This window comes from Alosa sapidissima, chromosome 14 (assembly GCF_018492685.1).
Source record: "Alosa sapidissima isolate fAloSap1 chromosome 14, fAloSap1.pri, whole genome shotgun sequence".
Lineage (NCBI taxonomy): Eukaryota > Metazoa > Chordata > Actinopteri > Clupeiformes > Clupeidae > Alosa > Alosa sapidissima.
The window spans coordinates 11,044,369-11,071,790 of record NC_055970.1 but is presented as its reverse complement, the minus strand read 5'-3'; the positions used below and the strand labels follow the sequence as shown (position 1 = coordinate 11,071,790).

Genomic DNA, 27,422 nt, shown 5'->3' with positions numbered 1-27,422 from the left:
CAAAACCAAAGAAGTATTTTTATAACATCACCGGTTGAGGCTGCCTCACACAGCATTATTGATTGCCACTAGTGCCCAACGAGATACCAATGTACACAAGGTACCGGTATAAAGATTTACATATCTAATCCGATAACATAAAAGGGCATTTTATGAGGGAGATTACATTTCTGTGGGGGACGAGAAATAACAAGATAAAGATAACAGTCCTGCTATTGCAATTATGGTTAGCACAGCTTCCCAAGACTGATTAGTGTTTGATAACCCAATAGGTGAAAGATAAAAGAGAAAAGCATGTACTGCATCTTAAAGCTGACTATGTGTCTTGACATGCATATTGCATCATCATTAAACAACCCGACGTGTCATGTTTGCTCTGCAGATCCATTTATTAAGGTGAAAAGGACAGGATACCTACGAACAACAGAAGTAGAGCAGAACACAACAATAACATACATTTGTCAATATTTTCTTGTCTATCTGCACCTTGACACTTCCTATGGAATAGCCATATAGGACTAATATTTTTCAATGTTTATTTTTTTTTAAGGCAAATGGATTACCCATTCAGATAAAACATCGCTCTCACACTCAGACACATACAAACAGAGAATTTGACTACGGCAATTCACAAAAGCAAAGGGGGACACTGTATACTCTCCATGGATCATTTATCTGCACTTTTGTACCTGAAAGCATATTTTGACAACTAATGTTCTGCTCTTCATTTGCTCTTCAAAAGTCTGAGTTCATCTGTAACTGGTTGAAAACAAATGTGGTTTGTCAGAAGTGTGATTTGAAAGTCTTTAAAATTGTTCCTGATTTGATGTTCCAATGCATCACTTAAAGGTAGAACCCTTTGTAACAAAATGTATAATCACTTCTAGTGATTCTACTTGCTTGAGGTAATTCTAGAACTTGGTGAATAAATCTAAACCACACTCTGTGATCCAGACACACCTAGGTTAAGACTATGAGGTTGGGAGGTTTGCGCGTTATCGAGTTCACAATATAAACTGAATGTTAACTGAATAACACAACTTCAGTTTGAGTTGTTTGTGTGTTCTGCACAGGGCATAGATAAGCATTTCTGGCACAAATAGAACAGCTGACTTGTTAGATCAAGATATTCTGATTTCTGTGTGAGAGGAATGTTCTAGCAGGTTTCAAGCTTATCATGATGTGAAAATGGAGCTGTTCGTTTCTGTGTGGCACTACATGCACAGGCACCTGACGGTACGGTAAACATTACATCTCATCACACACACACACACGCAACAGTGCAAAGTCAATCACTCATCACCACAATCAGATTTTAAGTCTCAAAAAAAGAGTGAGGCCTGGAGGTTATCCTTTAACATAACTAAAAAAAAAACCATCTAACGACACAAATACCACACAGCATACAGTATACTGGGGATGATGTGTAAATCAAGGGTTCTAATGACCATGAGGGAGAAGGAAAAGGAAATATACATCTCCAAGACAACACAAAGGCACTGCTACTACAGGGTGGATTAAGCCAAATGCTAAACGCCACACAACGGAAGTGAATGCTAAAATGCAATGATGCATTAACAAACAGTGAGATCCTATGTCAGGTTCTAATTGAGAAATGTGTTTCCAAACCCCGACCAGTGCACATCCCAGACACCAAGGAAACCGATTATCACACAAACACAACACTAATACACTTCAACACTGCATTGGAGAATGGCACTTTTGTTAGAATTCTTGTGTTGGTTGTTTTTTTTTTAGACTTTTTTGTAAATTTATCATACTTTTGCTTCTAACATGTCAAATGTTGATGAAACTGGGCGACAATGCAACTACAATACAAACACACACACACTCATACATTGTACAACAGCATGGATTCGCGGGTGCGTAGCTCAGGTCTTGGAATAGTCTCTGTTCCTCTGGTCCCTCCGGCTCTCCTTAGGCCCCAGCGTAGCGTTCAGGGCTTACTGGATAAAGGGCATCCGCTCCTTGTTGTCATTGTCACCCTCGTGTTCCTCCTCCTCTTCACCTGCCTCGCTGGTCTCTGTACTATCGTTAGCCATCTACAGCATGAGGGAGGAGAAAGGGTAATTATCGGCCTGTCTCCAACAGCACACAGTACGGTCTGAGAGAGGACGGTGTAAGACAAAGGAGGGTGTAAGACATTTCCATTTTAAAGTGTTGACAGTGCTTATTTGGCCAATATCACATGAACCAGCAATTCAGTGAAGCCAAAGCCTAAGATGTCTCTTTGCACAGTCTGGAATTTTCTAAATAAGTGCCCAGAAAGAAAGAAAGAAAGAAAGAAAGAAAGAAAGAAAGAAAGAAAGAAGAGAGAGTGTGAGAGAAAGCACATGGCACTAGTTATACAGTACAATTGTATTCAAACATTAATATTTCCGTTAGCCCCGTGCCACCCATAATTACACTGCATGTCTGAGCCTTGTCATTACCGGCTGCAACTGCAGCGGACTCTTGACAATTCCCACTGGGAACTGGTCAAATCCATACGACAGATTATAAAACAATGTTCATGTTAGCAATTATCTCTGCATACAGTATACTTCCCCTTGAGATGGGTTCCAGGCTGAGCCGTTGCCATGGAAACCTTTTATTTGCTCCAGCGTGAGGACAGTGTTGTTGACTGTCACCAGACTCCACCCTGATAAACCTTTCACACAACTGTTAAACTGCTAATCCCTTAAGTGTCTGAAGTTCCACACACTGTGCCAAAGGCCTTTGACATTTTGACATTTATAGCCGGTAAGAACAGTATAATTTTCACTTTCTAATGTCTAATGTCTTCCTTCAAATCTTGAAGGAAGACAGCCTAGACCTAGAATAACCAAATGTTACTAGTTCATTAACGATTGTAAAGTTTTTGTGGGTTAAAAAGAATAAATAAAACCTCAAGTTACCAAAGGTGTGGGGGACTTCTCCACATCCAGGATGAGTTTCCCTATGTTGCCTCGGTCATGGATTCTCTGCATAGCCTCTTTCACCTGCAAATAAAAGACAAGAAAAAGCCCTTTTTCCACACTATACTCCCCACATACAGATACTTGTAGCCACACACAAAGTCAGACCCTCCTGTCAGCAGTATAAAAAAGGGGACACTTTTTCCTAGCACAGCTGGGGTGTCAGTACTGCTGTTGACATGGGGGTTGCTAACCACAGAATATACAGATGTCTTAACTTCACAGAGTGGACACTTTCCTGGTGTTTTCCACCTCCCTTCTTTAGTACTCTGGGTGTATTCTATATTCTTTCAATTTTTGCAACAACACTTGCTTTGAATGTGTACTTTACAAGCTAAGACAAGCTAAACGGCCATTATCCCAGAATTGATGGAGGTAGCGCTCTAACGGAAACCGGGCTTACAGAGTAAAGTGTTTTTTCGACATATTTTGATGAGAATTCGCCCATAATGAATTTAGCCAATGGAACAGATGCAAGAAACTGTTATCAAATAGTTCAAGCCATGCTTCCTATCCCTGCTATAGAGCACTGACTTTATTTTTTGTGGAAAAAACAACCAGAGAGCTTACATAAAATCATGATTCTTGCAACGGTATTTTAATTTTTGGCCCCCTTTTAGGTCTGGGCCTTTATGCATCTACATCCCTTGCAGCACCTAGGGTTACTGAGCTTGGTGGCTAAGTTATATAAAAATCGCAAGCTGCATTTTAATGGCATGTCGTTTGATAAACAGCAACTATTGCCCATTACTGTGTGTAATGCTTCAAAGTGCACAGTAGGGGGCAGTGGAGTCGTTAAGTAAGTTAAGGCTGGACTACCTGCTGCTCTGACAGGCTAATGGGGTAGGACATTCCCGTGTCTGTTTCAAACAGGTACACCCACAGAGAGGTGATGTAACACTTAAAATAAACACAAAACAAACAAAAGTTTCAGCCAAGTAACTTAATAGACACTACAGCTGACCTGAAAAACCCACCCCAACAGAGGAACTTAATGTTACTGTGCCCTTCAAATACAACGGTAAACATCGTCTGCATATGATTTCAAAGTACTGAAGCTATATACATATATAATCACTTGATTTTACATTCTTGTACTTGAAAATGTATGACTGGAACAATATTAATAGATATGCAAGTTCAAATAATGAAGTTATAATAACAGAATAATCATCAGATATGAAATAGGTTGAATATAATGATAAGTCATTTTGGCATATTTATTCTTAAAGAATGCTGCTGGAAGGCCTGTGCAAATCAAGACAGGGTGGACAAACAAAACGGGTGGGTGGACAGCGGTGCTTGTTTTTCTGCACAGAAACAAGGACAGCAGAATACTATCAGACGCCCACAGACCAACGATTATTAGACCACTGTCTGGGTTGGACCGGGGCTTAATGAGTGGCAAAAGGCAGCTAACTTTCATCCCACTAAATACTCAAGGCACCATGCATGGACTTGCCTAAGCAATGGGCAGATATCAGGCACAAAGTGATTTCTAAAACTGAGATTCTTATACCCAGATCTCTTTACGCAAAGTCTGTTACTAGATGCTAGACACAGATGGAAATTACCTCTGGAACTACTGCAATGGTGTTTCCATTTTGATCCTGCAATGCATCTCCTTCCATTATTGATGCTAATTTCCAGACATTTCGATGAATGTGATAGCACTGAGAAGAGAGGGTCTCCTTTTACAATTGTGAGGATATGAATTTACAAACTTCCATCTGAGAAATAAGTCCCAATTAAGTGCAGGAGTGAGCAGAATTTGAGACCATTATTATTATTCGAGTTGTCTGCGGAAACATTAAACCGATGATGAGGCAAAAACCAGGAGGTAGTTTAAGAATTTGCACAAGCAGCGTTAAGGGTGTCCACAACAAGAGGTAAAGACCAAGAAGCATTACAACTATAAACTATAATCAAAATAAACTACATACGGTACACCAGCTACTGAAATACCAATATAATCAAAATAAACTATACGGTATACCAAATATGCCAAGGGGTTAAATAAATTCAGTGAATTACACACTTGCTGGAAAAAATGACATTGACAGTACTCGCCTCCTGCCACATGCAAAAGTCAAGCAGTGAAAAAGAGCTTCACTGTTCTAGTGTGTGTATCCTCCAGGCCTCTATAGCCAGGACACCTCCATTGTCTGCTCCTCACTACATGGTGCTTAATGCTGATTGCAAGCAGCTCTTATCTTGAGCTCTCAGCCGTAGCCGTGTCTGAGAAATGTGCCATTTTCAACTGTGCATTTAAGTTGCAGGGACTTCACGTAGCTCTGGGGGCCCGCCACAGCTCCCACTGTTGCCTTGATAAATCCCTGAGACTGCCCGTCTCTAAAGTTACACTCCCATCAATCATCACAACATCTATTGCAGCGTCAGCTGCTGAAAGCGCCATGCAACCTCCCCTCAACTCTGCTTGGAAGGCTGTGCGGTTATCAGCGGGGCCTGATTGTGGTCGAACAGTCCCATTGTGGCCGTCACACATAAGCATCATAAGCAATGCTGGGCGAGCCCAATCAAACGCATCGCTGAGAAAGCTCTTCATAAAAATGATCTACTTTGTCTTTGCAGCCGGCATGCAAATAGCTTCACGTGACTGCAAAATGTTCCTCTTGTGCGTTACATTTTACAGGCTAATTTAAAGCTCTATGTCTTCTAGAAAGCTTGTCTGTGACCATATGCACAAATAAGTCATAACAAAGATCACTATCTCTCTCAAACACAGAACTCTGCCAATGATTTACAATAACTAACAAAAAAAGAATGAGAGCAATTTCATAGGTTTATGCCTTAGACGGAGAGGTTCAGAGAGGATCTCAAAAACATTACCTTCTTTAAAGTACACAGGATGCTTCATAGATGAAAACACTATTAATACAGATTTATCATAAAATATTACTGCACATTCTTCGCATTTTATACAGAACCAATATTGGTAAACAGTATTGTTCAAGAGTAATTAAAAGAGTTGAAAGTACTATGTGAGTATTATAATGTGGGATGGTCTTATAGAACGTGCACTTTATAAGCAGGGAGACAAGTGGGGGAGGGGGGGCAAAATCCTCAACATATCTAATGCTTGTAAAAGGAATAATAACAGGCCCTTTTAACTGACCTTGATCTACTGAAAGCAGACAATGAAAAAGTCTGGCAATGCCTCGTGTAGCATAAAAGAGTCTGGAGCTACTCAAGTGGATTCTCAAAAGCTGGATAGAAAAGCAGTAAGAAGAGTGACAGTTTTCCTCCAACATAATGGCAGGCAGCATTGTGAAAGTGAAGTGAAGGACAACTCACTGCCTCAAAATGGCAGATTCACACTGCAATGACATACAGATCACCCTATTCACAAGCTCAGCATAGTGCTGTTGTCTTGAGAATCCAAAGATGGCACCTGAAATCACAGCACACTAATGTGGGAGCCTGCCCCCATAATTCCACACGGTGAAGAATCGCTCTCATTTCCCCACAGCTCCCTTCCCTTCCTAATCGCTTGCTAAAGCAGATTTAGGAGCCAAACTTTTTTCAAACGCTCTGAAAAGCACCAAGGGGGAACTCATGCATAAAGGCAGAGCATGATCCAGGCTGAGACTACAGCTCTGCAAACTCATGGTCATCAGTGAGCCCTCTGAAGATAGCGCGGACTTGTTCTCGTTCCCGCTACTAACTCTTGACAGCTAACACATTAAAAACCTCTGATGTGGTTTAACTCATGAGCACTATGACTAGAGAGTCGTGGCATTACATGAAGAACGATGCTGAGTGAGACCCAGGCTGCATTTACAGAGCAGCTAAACAGCCACCCTTCCACTTCTCCGCGCACGATTACTCAGGGCCTAGTCACCAGTGATGCGAGGCATTATCTAATTTGCGGTGAACCCAGAATGAATGTGTCCCTTTGTGTCGTGGTCCTCATTCATGTAGTTCATAAACACTACACAATCCAGGCAGCCATGGAACACAATGCCAGGCATGAAAGTAGGACAGTGGTTGAGCCCTACTCAGCCATTCTGTGTTGGTGGACAGACAGAAGCTGGCATGAGAATGACGTATGGGAGGAAACAATGTGTCAAGGCCATCAGAAACAGGACTCCGATTCCCAGTACAACCCCTTGAGTTGTGCTTTTGTGATTGCGGATGCCTTGCTCAGAATTATGTTGCTACTGAAAGGGCTCCATTGGTACTGTACATAACGCACCGTCTGCTTGCTCATGGATCTGTGGCATAGAGGCAGGCAAGCTGTCCATATGTGTACATGGAGCTGGGTGAGGGTCTAGCGGTGGCTGAAGTCTCCCTGCTTGTTTCCATCCCACACACTGGGCTCCTGGCACTCAAAGCACTGCTCTTTGACCTGGCACTTCATGGTTTCAGGGATATATTCCACACCCCCTGACAGCACTCATTCAAAATGAGCAAAAGTAATAAAGATTGAATAAAGAATAAAGATTGACTAATTTCCGGTTGGAGACACAGAAAGAGCTAGAGATTCAGGGAAATAGTTTGAAGTTTAAAGTGAATTGAAGTTTAAAGGTTAACCTTGCTTGTTGCGAGGCAAGGGGATATAGTTTGGATTAGGTCGTTTTGTTTGGACATGATGCATAGTGTCCTGGTTGGCTGCTTGGAACTGTTGCTTAGTGTGTACTGAATTTTCCTGGATTTCATATCCGAGTTCCTGTTGTACACTTCCTGGATCAGCTGATTTGGACAATACATTTCTAGTTTATGTATTGACCTGCTGTCACTTTCTTTCCTTAATACCACCACCTCATCTTGTGGCGCACCTCCCGAAATGTGGGGTGGCTGCCTCGGATTCCTCACATCCAGTCATAACATGTTGCATTCATAGACCTTGGAACTCAAAACATGAAGCAAAAGCACCAAAAGACCTACATTCCAAAGATAGACACAGAGGTGCGTCTTGTTAGTGTGTACCACTTTGTGCCAAGCATTCAGTTCACCAGGACACAATGCTTGATATATCTCCTGACATTCCTTGGCAAATGCAAACCCTGTCTATTCAGTCAAAGACAGCGCAATTACCAGCAACCTCCTACAGTATGTGCCCAATGACAAATTCTGCAAATCTCTGGCAGGTTTGCAAGGACAGGTGTTAAGAAAGCCATGACAAAAGGGAGACTGAGCTGGAAATGGATACCAGCAAAAAATACCAGCATCGTCCATGAAATATGAAGACTGAGACACACTTATAACACCCCTTTCAATTTTTTCAATATTTGAACTTAAACTCACAATTACATTCTTGTTGCATAATGGATATGTATTACTAATACCATTGCAATAGAATAATTGGGCATAGCAGATAAAGCTTTTTAATCTGATCACAAAAAGTGAGTAAACAAATTAAGTTTGAAATTAGTTTGTACGTTGGAACATATCTTTTTTCAGACACACTACACAAAGTTTTCGTCAAACCTTTTCCTTTTTTTTGTAGGAAAAACACTTTGATTTGCTGTTTTGCTTAGTTGCTTTGCTTTAACCACGCTTGGGAGAGCGAGAAATGAAATAAGGAACAAATGAAAACACACAACATACTGCAAGAGCTCTGTGTTGCCAACAATAAATGTCACAGCATTTGAGAAAAAGGATTTTAAACCCAACCTACACCAACAACTGAGCCCTTATGTTATTGCAATTTGCGCTTTTCATTTCCCATTTGTTTTTGGTCTAAGAGATGCCGTGGCGAGTAGGAGAATTACATTATCTGATGCAATTTGGTGTAACAACCCTGTGTTGGCTTTATGACAGCACTACAAACGGAAATGAGATATTGGTAGCACTGGTCACAAAGACATCTGTGGGACACAAACAGAAGCTCAGCCACAGATGTAAAATAACAGACATAAGTCTTATATAGAACATATTTTACTCCTGAACACAAGATAACACAAAGCAACAGAACCAATAATACAAAGCTAACGCTGCAGTTTTTGCAGCCTACATCTAATTATAAGATAATATTTCTGCATTATGCAGATCCTTCACACACTAGGAACAAGACAATGACTCATGCCAGTACGCTGCATTAAAAAGCTCCTTGACATTTCCTAGTCTTGCCAGGTGTGGGGACAATTAAATTAGCAAGCTGGCCATAACTAACGTAGCAGACCCTGACATTAATTCAGCATGTAATGCTCATTTAAACAGGGTGTTGACGCAAGAGCCCACTGGGTCAGGACATGGGGAAAGCATCAGAATCCTGAAAGAGAGGTGTGAGGGAACTTTGCTGCTGGTGTGTTTCCATGAGCACAATTCTGAGCAATTTAAACCGAGATCACTGGTGCTGTCAAGGCAATTCGCCATCTCCCCCCCACGAAGGGCCTTCGATGATGCACTCGAATAGAACCATGGATGACAACATGCGAGTTGTCGTCGGGAACGACGGGGGGATGGGAATGTTAGAGCCGCTCTCCAGCCTTTCTGGTCAGTGGCCATTCAAATGCCTCTGGATCTCCCTCCCTCTCCCTCTCTCGCCTGGTCACTGTCTCGCAGCACGGCTGTGCGAAGAGGTCAACAAACACAGGCATATTTATTAGCAAAGGGCCCTAGTTCCCATGGCAACTGTGCAAAGCGTGGCATCGCCAAGGAGGAAATGTCAGCCACGGTGGCAACGGAGAACAACGGTGATGTACAGTCGCCTGTCTCTAATTCTGCACAGCAGTTAATGACGTGAAACTGCGCTGCTGGGGTCTGTCTGCCAGGGAAAAAAAGAGAAGAAAAAAGAGAGAGAGAGAGAGAGAGAGAGAGAGAGAGAAGAAAACATTTCTAACATCCAGGTCTCAGCTGTTGAAAGTGGTTGTAGAGATGGAAAAGCATACAAAACAAAACATAATACTGAAACAAAGAGAATGGTTTTCTCGGCACAACTACTATTAACCACATACTGTATATTTAGCTTTTCATAGTTATGAAGGCACTAGAAAAAAAATGCCTTATTGCACAAAATATATTTATTTATTGAGATGCTCTCCTGTGCTACAGACTCCTGCAGCATGAGTATGTATGTAGTCTAGCCAGGGATGCTCTTCCCTCACGGCACCTTTAGCTCTGAGGGAGTGCTCAGTTGGGCTTGCTGGACCAAGGTTTAATGAGTTGGGTCAGACACTCTAAATCAGACCTGGCTTGACAACTCCACAACAAGCTTTGAAACTATCGGCAAGGCTGAAGTCTGTGTGTGCTTGTGTGTGCTTGTGTGTGTGTGTGTGTGTGTGTGTGTGTGTGTGTGCGCAAGAGAGTATGTGTATTTTTATGCGGGTGTGAGTGTGTGAGTCTGTGTGTGAGAGAGAGAGAGTGTGTTTGTGTGTGTGTGAGAGTACGTGTGTACGTGTGTGAGAGTATGCGTGTGTGTATTTGTGTGCGAGTGTGAATGTGTGTGTGAGAGAGAGAGAAAGAGAAAGAAAGCGAGAGAGAAAGAGAGTGTGTGTGTGTATGTATGTGCGTGAGCGAGTATGAGAGGGTATGTGTATTTGTGTCTGAGCGTGTGTGAATATGTGTGCGTGTGCGTGTGCGTGTGTGTGTGTGTGTGTGTGTGTGTGTGTGTGTGTGTGTGAGAGAATCCATGTGTGTGAACGAGGTGTGGAGGCTGCTGCACTGGGCTCTGCGAGCAGCCCACATGCTGACAACACCTGTCTCAACAGAAAAGCTCCATCTCTGTCTCCCTGTGCGAACAGATCCCTTCTGCAATGCTCGCCCTGCCGCCTTATAAATCAGCTGGGGAGAAAGGGGAAAAAAAAGTCCCCTCTGTGAGTAAGCACGGCCAAAATTAGATCCCACTCTCTTGCCCATTTTCAGAGGTGTTCGATTTTCCTTGAGTGCCGCACCCATGCAGGCGTGTGAGCCTTGTGGCAGATGTCGATTTGATCAGTGAGAAGATTCCTGTGACATTTCCCCTCACCGCTCCTCTCTGCACAGATGAAATTGCCATCATTACACAGGACCCTTGAAGGTGCCTCGCAGTGTAACGGTGCATGGTGCGGCGACTGATGTGTTGTGTGGATTGGGTGTGCATCGGTTTGCATAATTGAACCCTGTGCCTAGAGCAGAGTGCATCACATCTAAAAAAATAGCAGGAGACAGCTGAAACACTATTACTCTTTTATACGGCAACTTGAAAGGTTCCCGCTGCCACAAAGCGTCTGTAAACAAGGAAACCTTTTTCTATTGCTGCTCGGTCAGCACCGCCACAGAGACTCGCTACATCACTGTCATAGAGAGACTAAACTACATTACCCAACCTGCCCAGAAGGGACTCAGGCCATACAGGTACTCTATTAAAGAGCCAGATAGCCCACTCCTGCTGGGCTAAGATGGGAAGAGGGATCAGCTGAGCCTAAACCGCACTCGAGTAATGACATTTTGTCTCCCACGGCAAGGGGTAGCCGGAGGGATGACTAAATCGGATTCACCTCAGGTTGCTTTATCTTACTCACCGAGAGAGAGAGGGTACACGAACACCTTTTCTTATTTCCCACTGGTCCATTATTTGCAATATATCCTCTCTGATCCTCTCAATTAATTTGACATGCTTCTCGTGAGACTGTTCATATGGAAAGACTATGACATGTCTGAAATATTTGCAAAAGCAAAAGGATAAATGTATTAATTCTTTGTTATGTTGTCACTTGTCACGATGATTGGACACAGAGGCTGCCTCTGACAAGCTGAAATACAGAAGCCAATGTTTCTTCGCAGTGGCAGTCAGAGATTATTTACATACAAGCTTCTGCCAACAGTCTGAAAGCCTTTAAGTGAAAAATCCATGGCAACGTGATTGCACTGCTGGATGGCTTGGGGAGCCCTGTGGGATAGCCAGACCTGTAAGAACATTCACTTTCTCATCAATGATTCTGTGAAATCATATCTCCACGCAGGTGAGATTAAAGGGTCGTTTGTGACAGACTTATGACAATCAGGACAATTGCAATCATTTTCCCACCTCTTTAAATCAAATCACCATAAAAGATTTTTTCAGATAGAGGATTTTGCTTTCATTCAAGTGGGGCATACTGTTATACCATGAGCTGTAACAACTTGCTCTGATTACACAGTATGAGCAGGAAACCATAACTTGATGAGTATTAATTCTGCAAAACAAAGACTGTTGCCAACTCTAAATATTATTTGTCTAACTGTCTGATCTACTGACAATCAATTGTGCAGAACTGCGCAACTATTAAAAAACTGAATAATAAAAACCCTTCTGCAATCTTTGGGGTGTCATTACAGACCTGGTAATCTGCATGTTTTATGTTTATTTGTTATTAGTTATTTAGTTTTATTGTCCCTGGGAGGGGACTCTATTCCACAGTACTGCACATGCACGTCCACAGTACAGCAGAGCATCACACAATCAACCCCACTTCACCTTGCTGCAACTCACATCTCACTTTCCTGTTGCATTTCACAGTTGAACCTGATAGTGGGAACAGAGGTGCCTCTGACGCCTGGCCCTCATCCGGATTCCACTTTTGCAACTATTTTCTTCCAAATCCCTCTGAGGATTTTGAGACTCTCAGATTCGTTCTTAGCGGAGTGATGTTGGGATCGGCTGCCGCAGCTGCTTGTCAGTGTGTCAGTTCTGCCCGTCTTGTTTCCCCTGCGTTCACCTGATCTGGCAGTGCTGCGGTCTGAAATTGGGAGTTCTATTGGAACTCCCCCTATTACCGTCGGTCCCGTATTTCCACCGTCTTGCGTGTATGTGTCACTTAATATCAATTTCTATACAAACCAAGACAGCAGACTCCTAAAGAAACGCAACCACCCACACCATAGGTGTATCTAAATTAGCCATGTACCAAAAATGACATTTTACCGTGACTCAAAGAGCTGTAGACAGTGTTGTAAGGCTGCGTGTACACAACCGCTTGGAGCTTCAGTGGAATTTTAATTTCACGACGAGAATTCTCGGTCTAACCGTTCATGTGCCGTTGAAACGGTGTAAATAGGCGACCCATCAGGCCAGCAGTATAACTCCGAGCGTGGTAAACAAAATCGGATATTTCAGGCAGTAAATGCTCCCGTTAACAAACAAACCAGATTTTGTTCAAATCTACACACCTATGGCTACTGAAAAATCTCAGGTTAATTTAGCAAATGTTATTTTGAAGTGTTAAAAAACATTGTTGTTTTAGAATTTCTGAACAAAAGTGGCGATAATTGGGGGTGTTACGATACCCCTTGTGTGTTCTGCACCTGAGGCATGTGGGCTCTCCCCCATTGCCAATCCAAACTACAATGGCATTTACTGCATTTAACCATCAGCCACCTGAGACAACTGAGGTGGAGGTGGCATTCGCCTCATCTGAATGACACTCCTTCTGAGCACACAGCACCCTGGCGCACTTGCACAGACGTTGGGATGCTATTTGGGTTCAGGCAGGTGATACCTATCTGGTGGGATGCTATTTGGGTTCAGGCCGGTGATATCTGGTGGGATGCTATTTGGGTTCAGGCTGGTGATACCTATCTGGTGCTCACTGTGAAATCTACATGTGGTTGGTTGTGCTTTTGTTACTACTGGCAGAAGAGGCACTAGATGTATCCTGGCGGCTGAGGCATGAGAGAAAGTGGAATAGAACATTATGCCCAATATTCCAATATGTGGTTTAATGTTCTGCATTTCTCATTAGTGGGTCACTTTGATACTAAAAGTATGATTCTATGTAATGACTGTATGATATCTGTACTGTCCCTGTGTATATCTGTGTGTGACTGTGTTTAGAGATAAGCAGGAATATTATGACTTTGCAGTGTTTCACTGTTCTGCATGGCTGCGTCAGTAGCTATCTGCTCCGGATTGCCAGGCTGCCACTAATCAGGGTCTGATTCAGTGTAGTCCACGTGAGCTGGGATGACCAACGCCATCTCCCGTCAGCCTGGAAGGATACTTAAACCCTAACTATTTCCTTGTCTAGTTAGAGCAGCTCATGGATCTTTAGGTGAAATCATGCTGTCTCTCCCTTGATGCGCATCATTGTAAATAAACTCTGTTCCTGATTTTTCATACTATTGGTCTGACTGGGTCTCTATTAAATCTATGGTATCAAAATTACCATCAGGCATGATGGGCGATATCCTAAACGCACCATACAAATATAAAGAGACACGCGGTGATCTTCTCATGAGTGAGAGGATTTGGCTATCTGATTTGTTTCTAACCACTCCTTGCTGGGCTTGGTCTCAGAGATGATGTATACAAGAAATATGGCACTATGTGTGAGCTTCTGATGGCCTCTAAATGTGGTACAGAAATGGGGGTCCACACCCAAGCATGCCAACAAATGTGGGTGGCGCCGATCTCCAGGACTGGATATTGATATTGATCTTCCAATTCCGTTTTGCTTCTGAGTCCTGATTTGATTATTTCTGATCATTATAGTGGATGGAATCCACTCTCTTGAAATCTCCTGGCTTCTTCTTCTTCTTATTATTATTATTATTATTATTATTATTATTATAGTGGATGGAATCCACTATCTTGAAATCTCCTGGCTTCTTCTTCTTATAACCTTTTCTTTTTACCTTTTCAAGAGTGAATGCGACTCTAACCGCCTAACGTACAGACATGTTGAAATAACCGTTCTGAAGGTCTGGAGTGGGGCAAGAGAGTTATTATTTCAGATTTTTTAAAAGGTTTATACTTTTTGAGAATTTATCCTGGCTGTAGATAAAGCAGGATATGAATTTCCCAATATGTTGCCAGATTAGGCTAATAGTGGTTTACTGAGGTTTAATATCAATTGAAATACCATTGAAATCACGCTGATCTTTAATTTGGTTGTAATTTCAACATTGTTTCAATATTCATTTTAGTGAAAATACCATTGAAATCCCGTTGATCTGTATTTAGAATTTCAACGTTGCTTCAATATTAATGAAGGGTGCAAAAGTGATGTAGAATAAATGTTGCAGTGCGACGTTGATTCAATGATTTTAACGTTGACAAAGTAATGTTGATTTTAACATAGATTCAATGACTAATTGTTATCTGGGTGCAGAATGAGCAGTCATCAACACCAACTGAAAGCCCCGTTTTGCAGGTAGTCTTGCATTGCATACAATTAGGCTTTCTCTGAACTACATTTTCCAAAGGCCAGCTTTTGTGCTTGTGTCACAACTTCAGAATGGCTTGACGCACATGCATCAAATTTGGTGTGAACATTTGTATGGACTCAACGATGAAGTCAAATGTCAAGGTCAAACCCACCTTGAGTGTGATATCTCAAGAATGCCTGACACACAAGGTTTTTTGGTTCAAGGGTTTATATGAACTCAAAGATTAAGTGATTAAATTTGTTTTTCAGGAATCTCCCCACCAACATTGACCCAGCAGCTTTCCATCCACTATTGCAATTCCTCTGGCATTACATTTCTAGTTTGGATTTGATAATTCATCTTGAAGAATTTAACTCCACCCATATAGCATCCCACCAGATAGGTATCACCCGCCTGAACCCATATCACATGGTGACACCATTAGTGCACAAGCTCTATGAATGTACAAACACACACAGCCTCCTCCCAATCAACAGACTCAGTGCCCATTCAAACATGCTATTCCTGTAGAAAACCTGCAGTCCAATTACAAGCCCCAAGGTAGGCCTGCTTTAAAAAAAAAATGATATGGAAAAACATAATTCCAGCTATAAGCATTCAATAATGAATACTGAATATTATATCATAATAATAAATGTGCAGTAAGCAGAATTTAAGCATGGCTGCATGTGACATGTTTCACAGGTCAAAATGACATAAGCCAAACAGCTGTTTTGAGTCAAGGCTATATGTTTATGTGTTTATGTGAATAACTTGATGATAGAGAAGGCAAACCATTTTGTGGAATGATGCATCATCATATATGAAATTTGCAATGATGACACTCAAAAACAGTCTCTGGTAACCTTTAAAGGGACACCAGGCAACGTTTTCGTGTTAATTAATCATCTTCGTAAGTCGGTATATGGTTAAATGACTCATTACGGGGCAAATGAAGGCTCTCTCGCCTGCCCCTACTGCCTGTAGGAAGAATATCCCACTTGCAAGTTCGGTGTATCCTACCCACCGACCGAAGCAGGATCAGTTTACAGCACAGAGGCAGGCTAACGATTATTGCAAACGTGTGTATAATAGCAGAGCCGGCGAAGAAGCAGCGAAAACCCTTGACGGAAGACGCAAAGAAAAGGAAAAGAGCTTCAGACCGGGCGAGGGGGAGTTTCGTAGAGAAAAAGCATCAGGCTTGCCTGGTGTCCCTTTAAGTGACATCACGCTTTGTCTGCCACTCTTTGTCTGTAGCTGATCATGCTTGCGTGTGTGGCATTCTGAAACAACCTTAAATTCATACAGAGCCCAGGAGGTGTCATTGCAAGATATTTTTGTATATCGTTTTTGTATATTGAGAGAATGTGCGCTCATTTTAGTAAATTGTGCACTCGTTTTGTTTAATTGTGGTCTCATTTTACTAGATTGTGTGCACAATTTAGTATATTGTGTGCTCATTTGACTAAATATTGCACTCATTTTACTGAATTGTGCACTCAATTACTAAATCGTGCACACATTTGACTAAATTGTCCGCACAATTTACTATAGTGCACACGTTTTACTAAATTGTGTGCATGTTTTACTAAATTGTGTGCACAAAATGTTTATTAAATTGTGTGCACAAATGTTTATTAAATTGTGTGCACCAAAAATGTTTACTAAATTGTGCGTTTATTTTACAATTACTATTTAGTAAAACGTGGGCACGATTTAGTAAAATGTGTGCACAATTTACAGTAGTACAATGAGTACACAATTTAGTAAAATGAGCGCACGTTATCTGGATATACACCAAAAAATATCTTGCAATGACCCCTCCAGGGTTCCGTAAATTCGGAACCATTATCGCTCGTTTCAATTTGGTTCCTTGCAGTCGGAATTGTCGTTTGTAAAGACAGTCCAACGTAGCCTAGGCTATTTGAAGTGTTTATTGCACATGGCTTTTTTTTATGTTGTTTTGAATAGCTACTACATTTTGAATAGCTACTGGATTCACTTTGTGAAAGCAAACCGCATTCAGGGAGTCTTTATTGTTGAGGTCAGACATGATAATCCACACATCTGGCACTCGCTTAACTTTTAACCCACGGATTTGGCCCCAGCCGTGGCGCAACTGGCTGGGACACCTGCACCGTACGCCGGCAACCCGGGTTCGATTCCTGCCCCGTGGTCCTTTCCGAATCCCACCCCGTCTCTCTCTCACATTCACTTCCTGTCATTCTCCACTATCCTATCCGCAATAAAGGAATAAAAGCCCAAAAAAATATACCAAAAAAAAAACAAAAAAACTTTTAACCCATGGATTCAGTTCTGCCAAAGGCCTACTTATCCTCTCTGGTAGCCTTCAGTGCTGTGTGAGTGAGAGGAGGAGTGGTTACAGTAGAGCGGCGAAAGCCAATGTGTGCTTCTTAGATAGATAGATAGATAGATACTTTATTGATCCCCAGGGGAAATTTAAGAAAAACTTTTTTTTACCGATATATTTAACAATATATTGTATTTCTTATCCGAACAACGTCAAACGTGGCACTGCACTTACTCGTGCCCGTCGCAAGACACCTGCCAAGTTTGAAATCAATCGGACGAACGGTTTGACAGATATGCGACAGACCAAGAGACAGACAGATGTTCCTGTAATTTAAAGATAGATTGGATCATTCAGCAGTCTTCCAAGCAATCTGACGACCAGCTAGATTTTCCCCACTGTTGATAACAATATTACTTTTTGTATCAATTATTTCAACAAAACATTGCAATATGTTAGGCTCGTTAATTTGTCATCTAACTACACATTATTGCATTTTCCAGATAAAAGTGAAACGTTAAACTCGGGTGAGACAGCTAAAAAACACTGAACCAGAGCGCTTAAGCACGGCAGTACCAAATAGATGCAGGTCCCCTGTTGCTCTTAGAGGAAGCATGGCTGCAAAATGAAACAGAAGTACATGCAAATTGCATTGAAATGTGATGCTTGCAAACACTAATGCCTACACACGCTTTCAGGCAGCAATTTTCCTCTCAAAAAAGCATATGGCCACTGAATAATATTACTGCAAATGGAGGAGTGTTTTTCCTCGAAATCAGCCAACACCACAACAGTGACATCCGTGAGAGCATAATGCATATTTTGCCGCTAATGTGAAGACGCGTGAGCCAGGGAATGTCAAATGTCTCAGTGTGTATGAGTCCAAGCAAAAGCGTAAAGAGGCATAGAGTGAAGGCAAAACAACTTATCAGACAGGACTCCCAACGGAGCCAGTGAAAAAAACACCATGACGGAGCTCCACACTTCATACCCTCAGGAAACACAACAATGTCAAAGCAAAAGTGAATAATGTAGTCCCCTTACAACCATTATTATTGTGTGTTGGTGATGAATAATGCTAGCATTTGTATAATACAATAAGCCTTACAAACACTAACACACACTTGATTCACAGGGATAGCAAACAATAGATCTGTGCCAAATTTTACTCAACAACAAAGTTATTAGTGGCTGGAACAGGAGACTGCCCATAGAGACCATAGAGTGTATACCATTTAAGATTAACTGGACCATTTAGGTTTTGTGAGTGTGCAAATATAAAATATGGCTGTATAAGGACACATGAACAGCACTGCAATGCAGCTAGCTATTAAGGCATTTAGTGAGCATTTTCACTTGATGAAGGAGTATTTTGTTCATTAATGCTCATCTGAAAGACTAAGGGCTAGTCCACACATACCAAACCGATCTTTTTTTCCTCCGTCTTCCCTGGAACCGTATCAAGAATATTTGCGTCCAAACGGATCCATCTCAACACGACTCAACACGTTACTTCATATCCCAGGTCTATAGGTGCCACTGTTTCTGTTACAGGAATTGACCAAAGCTTGCGCGCTGTAGGCTATACAAACAGACAGAATAGGCTACGACGAAAATGGCTAGTGCAAGGAAACCAGAATTGTTTGTGTGGACAGATAGTGAACTGTCAACTGTAGTCAACTGTAAAACTAATAAACTTAATTTTTACGGTTTGTGAAGGGTGCAGGCTTAACATGAGTTCTAAGCGTCTTTGTATGCTCATATCCGACTTCACTAGACTATGAATGCATTTATTTATGTTGTAAGATTGTAAAATAAATTAATGACACCAGCACTACGCACAAATTAATTTAAACTTACACCGCACTTCCCTAATAACTACTGACTAGTTCTCTCGCGCCACTGACAGTAGCTAGAATGCATCAAGAAAACACAGGGAAAACGCTGTTCAGTCCACCAAGTCATGATAAGCTATTGGCGCTGCGCTTCACCAGTTGGGATATATCCTACTGAGTGTAATCGTAGGTAATGTTATGTATGAAAACTAGTATTGTTAGGCAATACTATAAGTGTCAAGTCCAGGGCAGCTGAGGTGTGGAGATGACATCATCAATACGCAAGTATGCGGTTTCGCCGACCAAACGAACTCGCAAGGACTACGATTTTAGATTTTTCCACCATGGGACCAGGTTTCAAAAAAGTGCAGTTTCGGGCAGTGCGTTTACAGGATTCGTTTGGACGATCGGCCAAGACGATGCAAAACCTGTGCGTTTAACCCAAAAAGCGTCTCCGTGTGGATGGGGCCTTAACTACTACTGGCATGACACCGATTCAGTGAGAAAACAACCATTCACAAAACATCTAGGCTTCACCAGCAGTGAAGTTACCAGATATCAGTTGCCAGATATGATCTGATATATATTTTTTTATTGTGCTCTATATATCAGCTAAAATGTATCTTACAGCCAAAAAAAGAGAAAATTAGGAAAAATGCGCCGAAACAATACCTTTCTCACATAAGATCCGACTAGTCCAGGGGTGGGCAAACTGCGGCCCGCGGGCCGGATCCGGCCCGCCAAGCACTTTCATCCGGCCCGCTGAGCATTTCATTTGGTTATCAGGCTGCTCGCTATGTTTTTCCTGCGAGAGTTGACGTTGGTTAGCTTTACTGCAAACTGCTTTTCACTCTCCTTAGAGAACATTTACAATGTCAATGCCAAAACATCATGTTAAATAGAGATAACATCATGTTAACCTAAGTTAACTCTTAGTTATCTCCTTTGCAGCAGATCTAACGTGAACATTATGCGATCCATTTAATTGGGAACGCGTCTGCACTCACGAGAGGGAGAGAGAGCCGCAGGTTCCAGCTGGCTTGTCATTGTTGGTAATTGATATCTCCTTCTTATAAGAAACGTTTAAAAGGAAATCATGAAGGCAACAGTAGTTCCCACTACTGACCATTTAAAAACTGTGTGAAGGCCCAGCCCAAGGTACAGCACTAGCCATAGCGGAGCGACAGTGCACAATTTATACATTTGTTAAACAGCATAAAATTATCAGTATTTTTAAGCAATACATATTTTAAAAGAAATACTTTTCATACTAAATTATAGGCTATAAAAAATGTGTGGCCCTTGAGCCAAAAAGTTTGCCCACCCCTGGACTAGTCTGTGCTAAAACCCTAAATGCCACATTTGCGTTTCAAAGAATATATTTTTCTCACATCTATAAAAGCGCGAGCTGGGAACAAACAGAGGGGAGGTAGTGAGCTGCCTGGACTTTGGTGGGCGAGAGCAGCCATGGGAGACAGGAGCAGGCTGGACAGCCCACCCACCATCTGATAGAGAGAGAACCTAACTACTGACAGCTGACAGTGATTCTGATTCATGGCACTGGCATGACTCGACTGGATATAATCCAGATGGTCGGCACATGATCGTTTGATCAGCTTCCGTGTGCTCCTGTCACCTGTTATCACCATAGCGAAGGGTAAACTAAGCAGGAGGGCAATTTTCTGTTTGTCGCCAAATGATACCAAGAACTCAAGTACTAAAATGATGCATCTCTGAATGAAACTCGTGGCAATTCGATAAATAAATCTTATTAATAATAGTACAGTAAGTACTATTACTAGTACTACTTACCTCCTCCAGTGCCCATAGGGAGTCTACGAGAGGTTTTATCTTCTTCTCGTTATAAAGGGAAAAGAGTTTGTGGACCGCGTTCTTCACCTGGCTGCATCCACCCTGCTTAAAGAGGAGGTTCAGGAGCGAGAACCCAGCCATGACTTTGTTCTCATCATAGAGCTTAATGGGGTTCACCTTCTCCACTTGCCACCACTGGAGAAAACAACATAGAAAATATTCAAGTCCATACGTTTCAAAAGTGTCCCATTCATATGAGTGATCAGGAAAAACCTGTTACTTTTATTTGAATAGGATTCCAATGAAACCATAAGACATCACAGAATACCGTAATTTCCCACCCATTAACCAAGGTTTATACATTGCTTTTGCTAAATTTCTTCGGTTATGAGGTTAATATACAGAGGGGGCCTATACATTGGAATGCATTTATTTTCTTCATTCTTTTTTATGACAATAAAGTTACTTGAGGCAGTACTCACAGATTTGGCAAAGCTGAAGAAACTTTTTGTCTCTCCTGTTACCATGTTTGATGAGCCTGGAAACAAGTCATATTCAACTGGAATTCATTATTCAATTCCATGCTACTGTATTACAGAGAAACAGAGTGAGACATAAATGTCATTGTACAACTCATTAAAAAACACAGAACAGATTTAGGGTTCTCTTTCAAACTAGCAAACTTAAAGGTGAACAACTAAATATTCAATCTCTTAGATAACAAGTTAATAGCACATTTTAATACATTAAATGGCAAATGCTAATTTGTTGTGGTTTTGACTTTTAAACCCTATTTGACAGCCATGATCTTAAGTCAGTAGAACTCAGTCCACTTGGGAGATGCCAGCAATGACCGCAAAACCAGTCATGTAATGAGGGCATACAGATGCCTATCAAAACAGACATCTGTCTGTGCTTGGGTAAAAGTTTTTTAGAAGGCTGGCTCATGGCATGGGCTCCATACCTACCATAAAGGATGTACGTTCCCAGGGGCTTGAGAAGGCTCAGGCCTTTCCCAGTATTCTCTCCGCATAAGCAATCCAGTACAATGTCTACCCCCTCTGGAGAGATCCTGGGGTGGGGGGGGGGGGGGAAGGGGGATGGGGGCACATGACATTCCATCAGTCTCTCTTCTTTTGAGAGGCCTAGGCAGCATTCAGCACCCAAGGCCAAGATATTTAATAAAAACACAAGGAAGCATCTCATCTCAAAATCAGCCTGCAGAGTGTACCTAACCACATGCTTCCATCATACCACACATATTTCAACTTTCCTCATGAAGATCCTAATCCCCAACTATGGGCTGAGTAAAACAATTTATCCACTTTAAGGAGTTCTAGGGCCCTAGTCAAGTGTATGGTTGAAGTGCATTTAGGGTGTGTCCAAGTCCACTTTTGCTAATTTAAAGAAAGAATAAATAGATGCCAGGCGTATGGTTCAAATTGGTTACTTACGTTTCATCCAATTAATTCATCCAATAAACTAATGAGAGCATCTGACACTGACACACCCTTGGGTGCTTATATTGATTCACTATTTAGACAACGTGCGCACCTGATAGGAAGATGACAACTGCGTTGGTCACAAACTAAAGACACGTAACGCCCCGCCTGGTGCCCCGATGTGGCAGGCATAACATGGGCCCATAATGAAAGAGGAACGGCTAGCAGTCTGACGCAAAATGCCAGCAGAACGCATGGAATGGATCAAATGGAAATTTAACTTGCTGTTTATATAACCTACAACTAATAGGTATATTTCTTTCCATACAATGACTAAGGCATTGGAAAAACTGGGCAGGAATGAAAAGCACGCTATGTTCAAGAGGTCCTAATACTTTCCCATTGGCTGGGCAGCGTGTGTGGCAGCCTGATTTAGCGGTCTTGTGATGCCTATGGCCTGTGTGGACTGAATGACTTGAAACCAATTTAATTTTACTTTTGTGCTGATCCTGAGAAGAATGTGGGGGTCATGGAGATGAAAGAAGTATTAAGCTCCCCCTCCCTCCCTCACACTCCCTGGTTTGATATTCTTTAACGTGTACTGCATTGGTTAAGTACTGTGATGATGGTTCTCATACTCAAGCTTTAGAGATATTTCTCCAAGTATTTCACTTAATGATGAATCGTATACATCCCTGGCATGATCCCACACACAAGGCCTGGATACATCAGCCTTGACCAAATGACTAATAAATCGCACCTGTTACCTGTTAAGGACAATTAACAAAAACAATCTCATAGGGAGTTGTCAAAAGTCTTGAGGAGCTCTATTCACTCCATGGACAAGGTATTCAAAAGAAGTAGCACAGAGAACTCAAGTTCTTCTACAACCTCTATTGTGAACCATGATAGGATTTTTGAACAGAAAGACTCTTCATTGGTCCAGCTGCTGCACATGTCACATCAGCTGCTGCCGGTTGCTACATTTAGATACTATGGGCACTCCTCCCTTAAGAAACACCTTCCCTCCCTCTCCCTCGATGTGTTGCCATGGCGACCATGGCCACACAGACCCGCACTCAATTATGGGTAATGATCCATCCGCACAATACTGACGTGGCTTCTATGATCATATTAGCATTACGACTATCAACTTGCATCTGCATACATTTACCATACAATTCCCATCCCCTTCATCTAAGGAGTCCTTCCCTGTCTTATATTCTGCTATTGAAACTTCCATTGCATATTGAGACTTTCTCAGTGTTCCCCTCCTTTTCATTGCCAACCTCTCTAGCTTTGCCTCTGTTTTGTCCATTTTCTTTTCTTTTGTCTGTCATGTAACCTTGTCTATGTACCTTGTCTGTTTGTTGTATCTATGTAATCAAAACTGTTAAGCGTCTTTGAGTGTCTAGAAAAGCGCTATAAAAAAATACATGTATTATTATTATTATTATTATTATTATCACACTCTAAACCACATCACTGACTTTAAACCAGAGTTGAGATATAGGGTTTATTTTCTCTCAGTAGCATGCAACATGTCTGAGTAGTTGGTATTGGCAAAAGATTCCTTACTTTTTCACTTCTGGCACATAATCGATGTTTCTGTCGAACAGGTGAGTCACCGAGTCTTTGATGGCCTCGTGTTTACAGGGTGAGGCAGTGCCAAACAAGGTGACGTTGGGAACAGTTGAGCAGAGCTGAGCAACAGCTTGACCCTGAAAATGATATCCAGGAGAGTGTGTGAATAACAACTATGTGAATTATTTTTAATCTCTTGCTATATGCAGATGAGAAAGATAGGAGGGGATACAGGTCATGACCTGAAGGTCATATCTGTTCACAGTAAAATGACAGCACACTAACTGAGATGATTCATTCACACAGTGGCATATAGTTTGAAGCTGGAAGTGCTGCTAGCATTTAACAAGCTGGGTATGACCTGAAGCTGAAATTGATGTCCCAAATAAATATCGTACAAGTCATTATTAGTCACTTACAAGCACTTACAGTACAAGTCACTTAAACATCTTTTGAGAACACGGGCAGGTAACGTACCACACCTCCTCCTGCTGAGTGCACCAACACTGACATGCCCTCTCGGAGGTTGGCAACTTCAAACAACATCATGTAGGCGGCCACAAAGTTCATGGAAAAGGCAGCGGCCTCAGTGAAAGTCATATCATCGGGGATCTTGTAGACAAAATCCAGTGGCGTACAGACCACCTCAGCCCAGGCATTGTAATTCACAAATGCCATGACCCGGTCGCCAATCTGTGGAGAATAACAGCACCCATCTGATCAAGGTTAGAGGCTGACATGGAAAACACATTTTGGCTGACTTATGGGAGCAGCCCGCCCACCATATAATAGCACTTCAATCATACTGTATACTGTAAACTCATCACATTCACATGTAATAACACATGTTCACATGTGAAAAACAGACAAAAGTCAAAGATATCAATAAACAATGGTGAATTATCCAGCTGATTGTAATCATAACCATTGGATGATTTTCACCATTTTAACATTATTTTTCTCCATTTAATTTATTTAAATGACTTAAATGTTTTGTATGTTTTTTTGTAATGTTTTGTACTTTTTCCTTTTTGTAAAGCACTTTGTGCTTACATTTGCTTGAAAAATCCAATAGAAATAAAATATTATTATTATTATTATTAGGGATTACAATAATGTGCTTGATGCATTTCAGTTTAAAGACAACCTGATCATGCATTTGTTGTCCATGTTAAATTGATCAAACCATTTTACTATGAAAACGGATTTCTTTCAACCACAACTGTTCAAGAAATCGAAGTATTTGTAGATTAAGTCCATGTGTATACTTTAAAAGCGTACTTTTAAAATGGTAGTTTACACAAAGGCCTACCGTTATTTCCGATGGGGCGTCAGTGAGTCATCGGAGGGTGATTCACCTACCTCAAATCCTGTTGTGTTGTCTCCCAGAGCCTCTACAATGCCTGAGCATTCAAAACCAGGTACAAGAGGAGTCTTGGGAGGATTATCAATATTTCCTTGTCGAACCATGAGGTCCAGAAAGTTCAAGCCACTGCCAAGATAAATCTCAAATGAAAACTCATATTTGCTACATGGACAGTGCAAACCCCCAATCATCATAAACATGTAATAAATCCTATACATTTTAAGGGGTTGTTTGTCAGCTCAGAAAACAAAAATGAATGAGAAGGAACAGATAGTTTTAGTCAGTATTAGAGTCCTCAGTCTCATTTAAGTCAATTTCACAGAATTGCATAAAATACCTATTAGCCTATAAGTGAAATATTGCCTAAATGAAAAGTTCATTGGCTCTAAAATATTTTTCACTCGCACATGAGATACACATGGGCACTTAATAGGTATGCATGAGATACATTTCCCATCACTCTGTCCCTGAAAAAGGCTACTATAGCAGAACAAATAAAAACGGGGAAGCTTAGGCCTACCTCCCACGAAAAGATAAGAGGGTCAAATCCCTTGTTGTGTTGTGTTTTCAAGAGGTAGTCCTAAACTAATGGCTGGTGTGGGTGTTAGATTAGCTTATTCATTAATTCACGTGTTGTGGATTTATATTTGATTGATCCATATTAAACAATTTATATACATGTGCATATTAAATGTGTTTCGCCTAGCAGCAGTGTAGATTTGGAAATGTCATATGCGCTCCCCACTGAAATAGTTAGGCAATCTCTCCAAATAAACAAGATTAGCCTACCCTAAATTGATGTGTGCGCTAGGCTTAATGACAACGAGAGTTAGGCTACTTGACCTGATAATTTTTTCCAACATTAATCTTGCACGCTTGCTCCCTACAGTATTTCTAACTTAATCGCTGTTGATTTATTGATCGGGTTGGATCAATAGTAAACCAAGAGATGCAGCTTACACGCAAATGAGCAATTTTGAAACACTATGGTATTACTAATAAGGCAATATCCTAAACAATGCAGAGAGGCTCCAGAAAAACTGATGGAAGTGAGAAAGAACACACCACTTCATCATGGACCAAATATCTGCTGATGCCTAGTGCAACATGTTGCTGGAATCCTGCCAGCTTCACAAAGTTCCACATCCAACTATAATTTCCTCTAACTCTGAATTGTAAGTACCTTGAGTAACCAGCTTATCCACAAAAGACTGTAATTTATTTACCATGCTTTAACGCGAATTTTGACTTCTCCTTCCTGTGGATCTGGCATCGGTTTCTTGGTTACCCGGAGTTTGTTGAGACCCCCAAAGCTAGTAAGCACTACGACGCGCATTTCTTTGGCATCCCCCGGAGACGCGACATTCTCTGGTTCTTTTGCACAATTTTTCTCAATCATCTGCTCAGTTTCTTCAGTCATCTCCGCTCCCTCCTTTGGCATATCCGTAGGTTTCATGAGCAGGCGGAGATAGCAAACTAACGGGTCCGTCAACCCCTCCCAGCGATGTGGTTACAGCAGGTTGCGTATCCCTGTAGAGTGCAGCAAATGCTTCTTCTTGCTATGGCTGAACTGATTTTGCTGCTGTGAAAGACTACCGTAAAACGGTGTGTACACGTGTAACAAAAAATATATATAACCTTAAACTGATTTTAAGTGCCATTTTTAAGAATAGCACATAAATGGACTAGTCTAGTCAGATAATAGCAATTTAGCCCCTTTGGTCTATTTTTGTTACAGGTTTCTTTCCAGTAGGCTGCTGAAACGTGACTGCTTCCAGGCATAGAGGACAAGCCCAAAATGCTTAACTACCATAGCTTGAATATGGATTTGAAAAATGAACAGTATAGCCTATACTGGATCTAACAAAACTCAGACTAAGGTACCATTAGGCAAGGAATTGTTTTCACTTTTCTAACCTATTGCTACCGGTATATTAATGCTGGTCTGTGACGACACCCTCCATCTACCGGTGGCAAAGAAACATGAAACTGTATTGCCATTTTAGGCCCCAAGCGGTCAGAATG

General features: G+C 41.5%; 1 protein-coding gene across 1 annotated transcript; it reads right to left on the bottom strand.

Annotated features, from left to right (window-relative positions):
• Window positions 1-1,758: 1,758 nt before the first annotated feature.
• On the bottom strand, window positions 1,759-27,366 carry vat1l (vesicle amine transport 1-like). The gene is made up of 9 exons (XM_042060828.1): window positions 26,624-27,366; window positions 25,394-25,523; window positions 24,509-24,724; window positions 24,026-24,168; window positions 21,974-22,077; window positions 21,488-21,543; window positions 21,006-21,200; window positions 2,919-3,002; window positions 1,759-2,063 (listed from the first exon to the last, which is right to left on the bottom strand). Exons 1-9 carry the CDS (start codon window positions 26,851-26,853, stop codon window positions 1,965-1,967), a joined length of 1,257 nt encoding a protein of 418 aa, XP_041916762.1. The 5' UTR covers window positions 26,854-27,366; the 3' UTR covers window positions 1,759-1,964.
• Window positions 27,367-27,422: the final 56 nt, after the last annotated feature.

Bases quoted from the DNA above. Each gene is read 5' to 3' on its own strand.
- vat1l (XM_042060828.1), bottom strand. From the start codon at position 26,853: ATGAAACCTACGGATATGCCAAAGGAGGGAGCGGAGATGACTGAAGAA. The intron at 21,544-21,973 runs GTAGGTATGGAG...ACTTGTTTCCAG, and splicing joins GGGAACGTACATCCTTTATG to GCTCATCAAACATGGTAACA. The intron at 3,003-21,005 runs GTAAGTAGTACT...TTTTATTTGCAG, and splicing joins CCCTATGGGCACTGGAGGAG to GTGAAAGAGGCTATGCAGAG.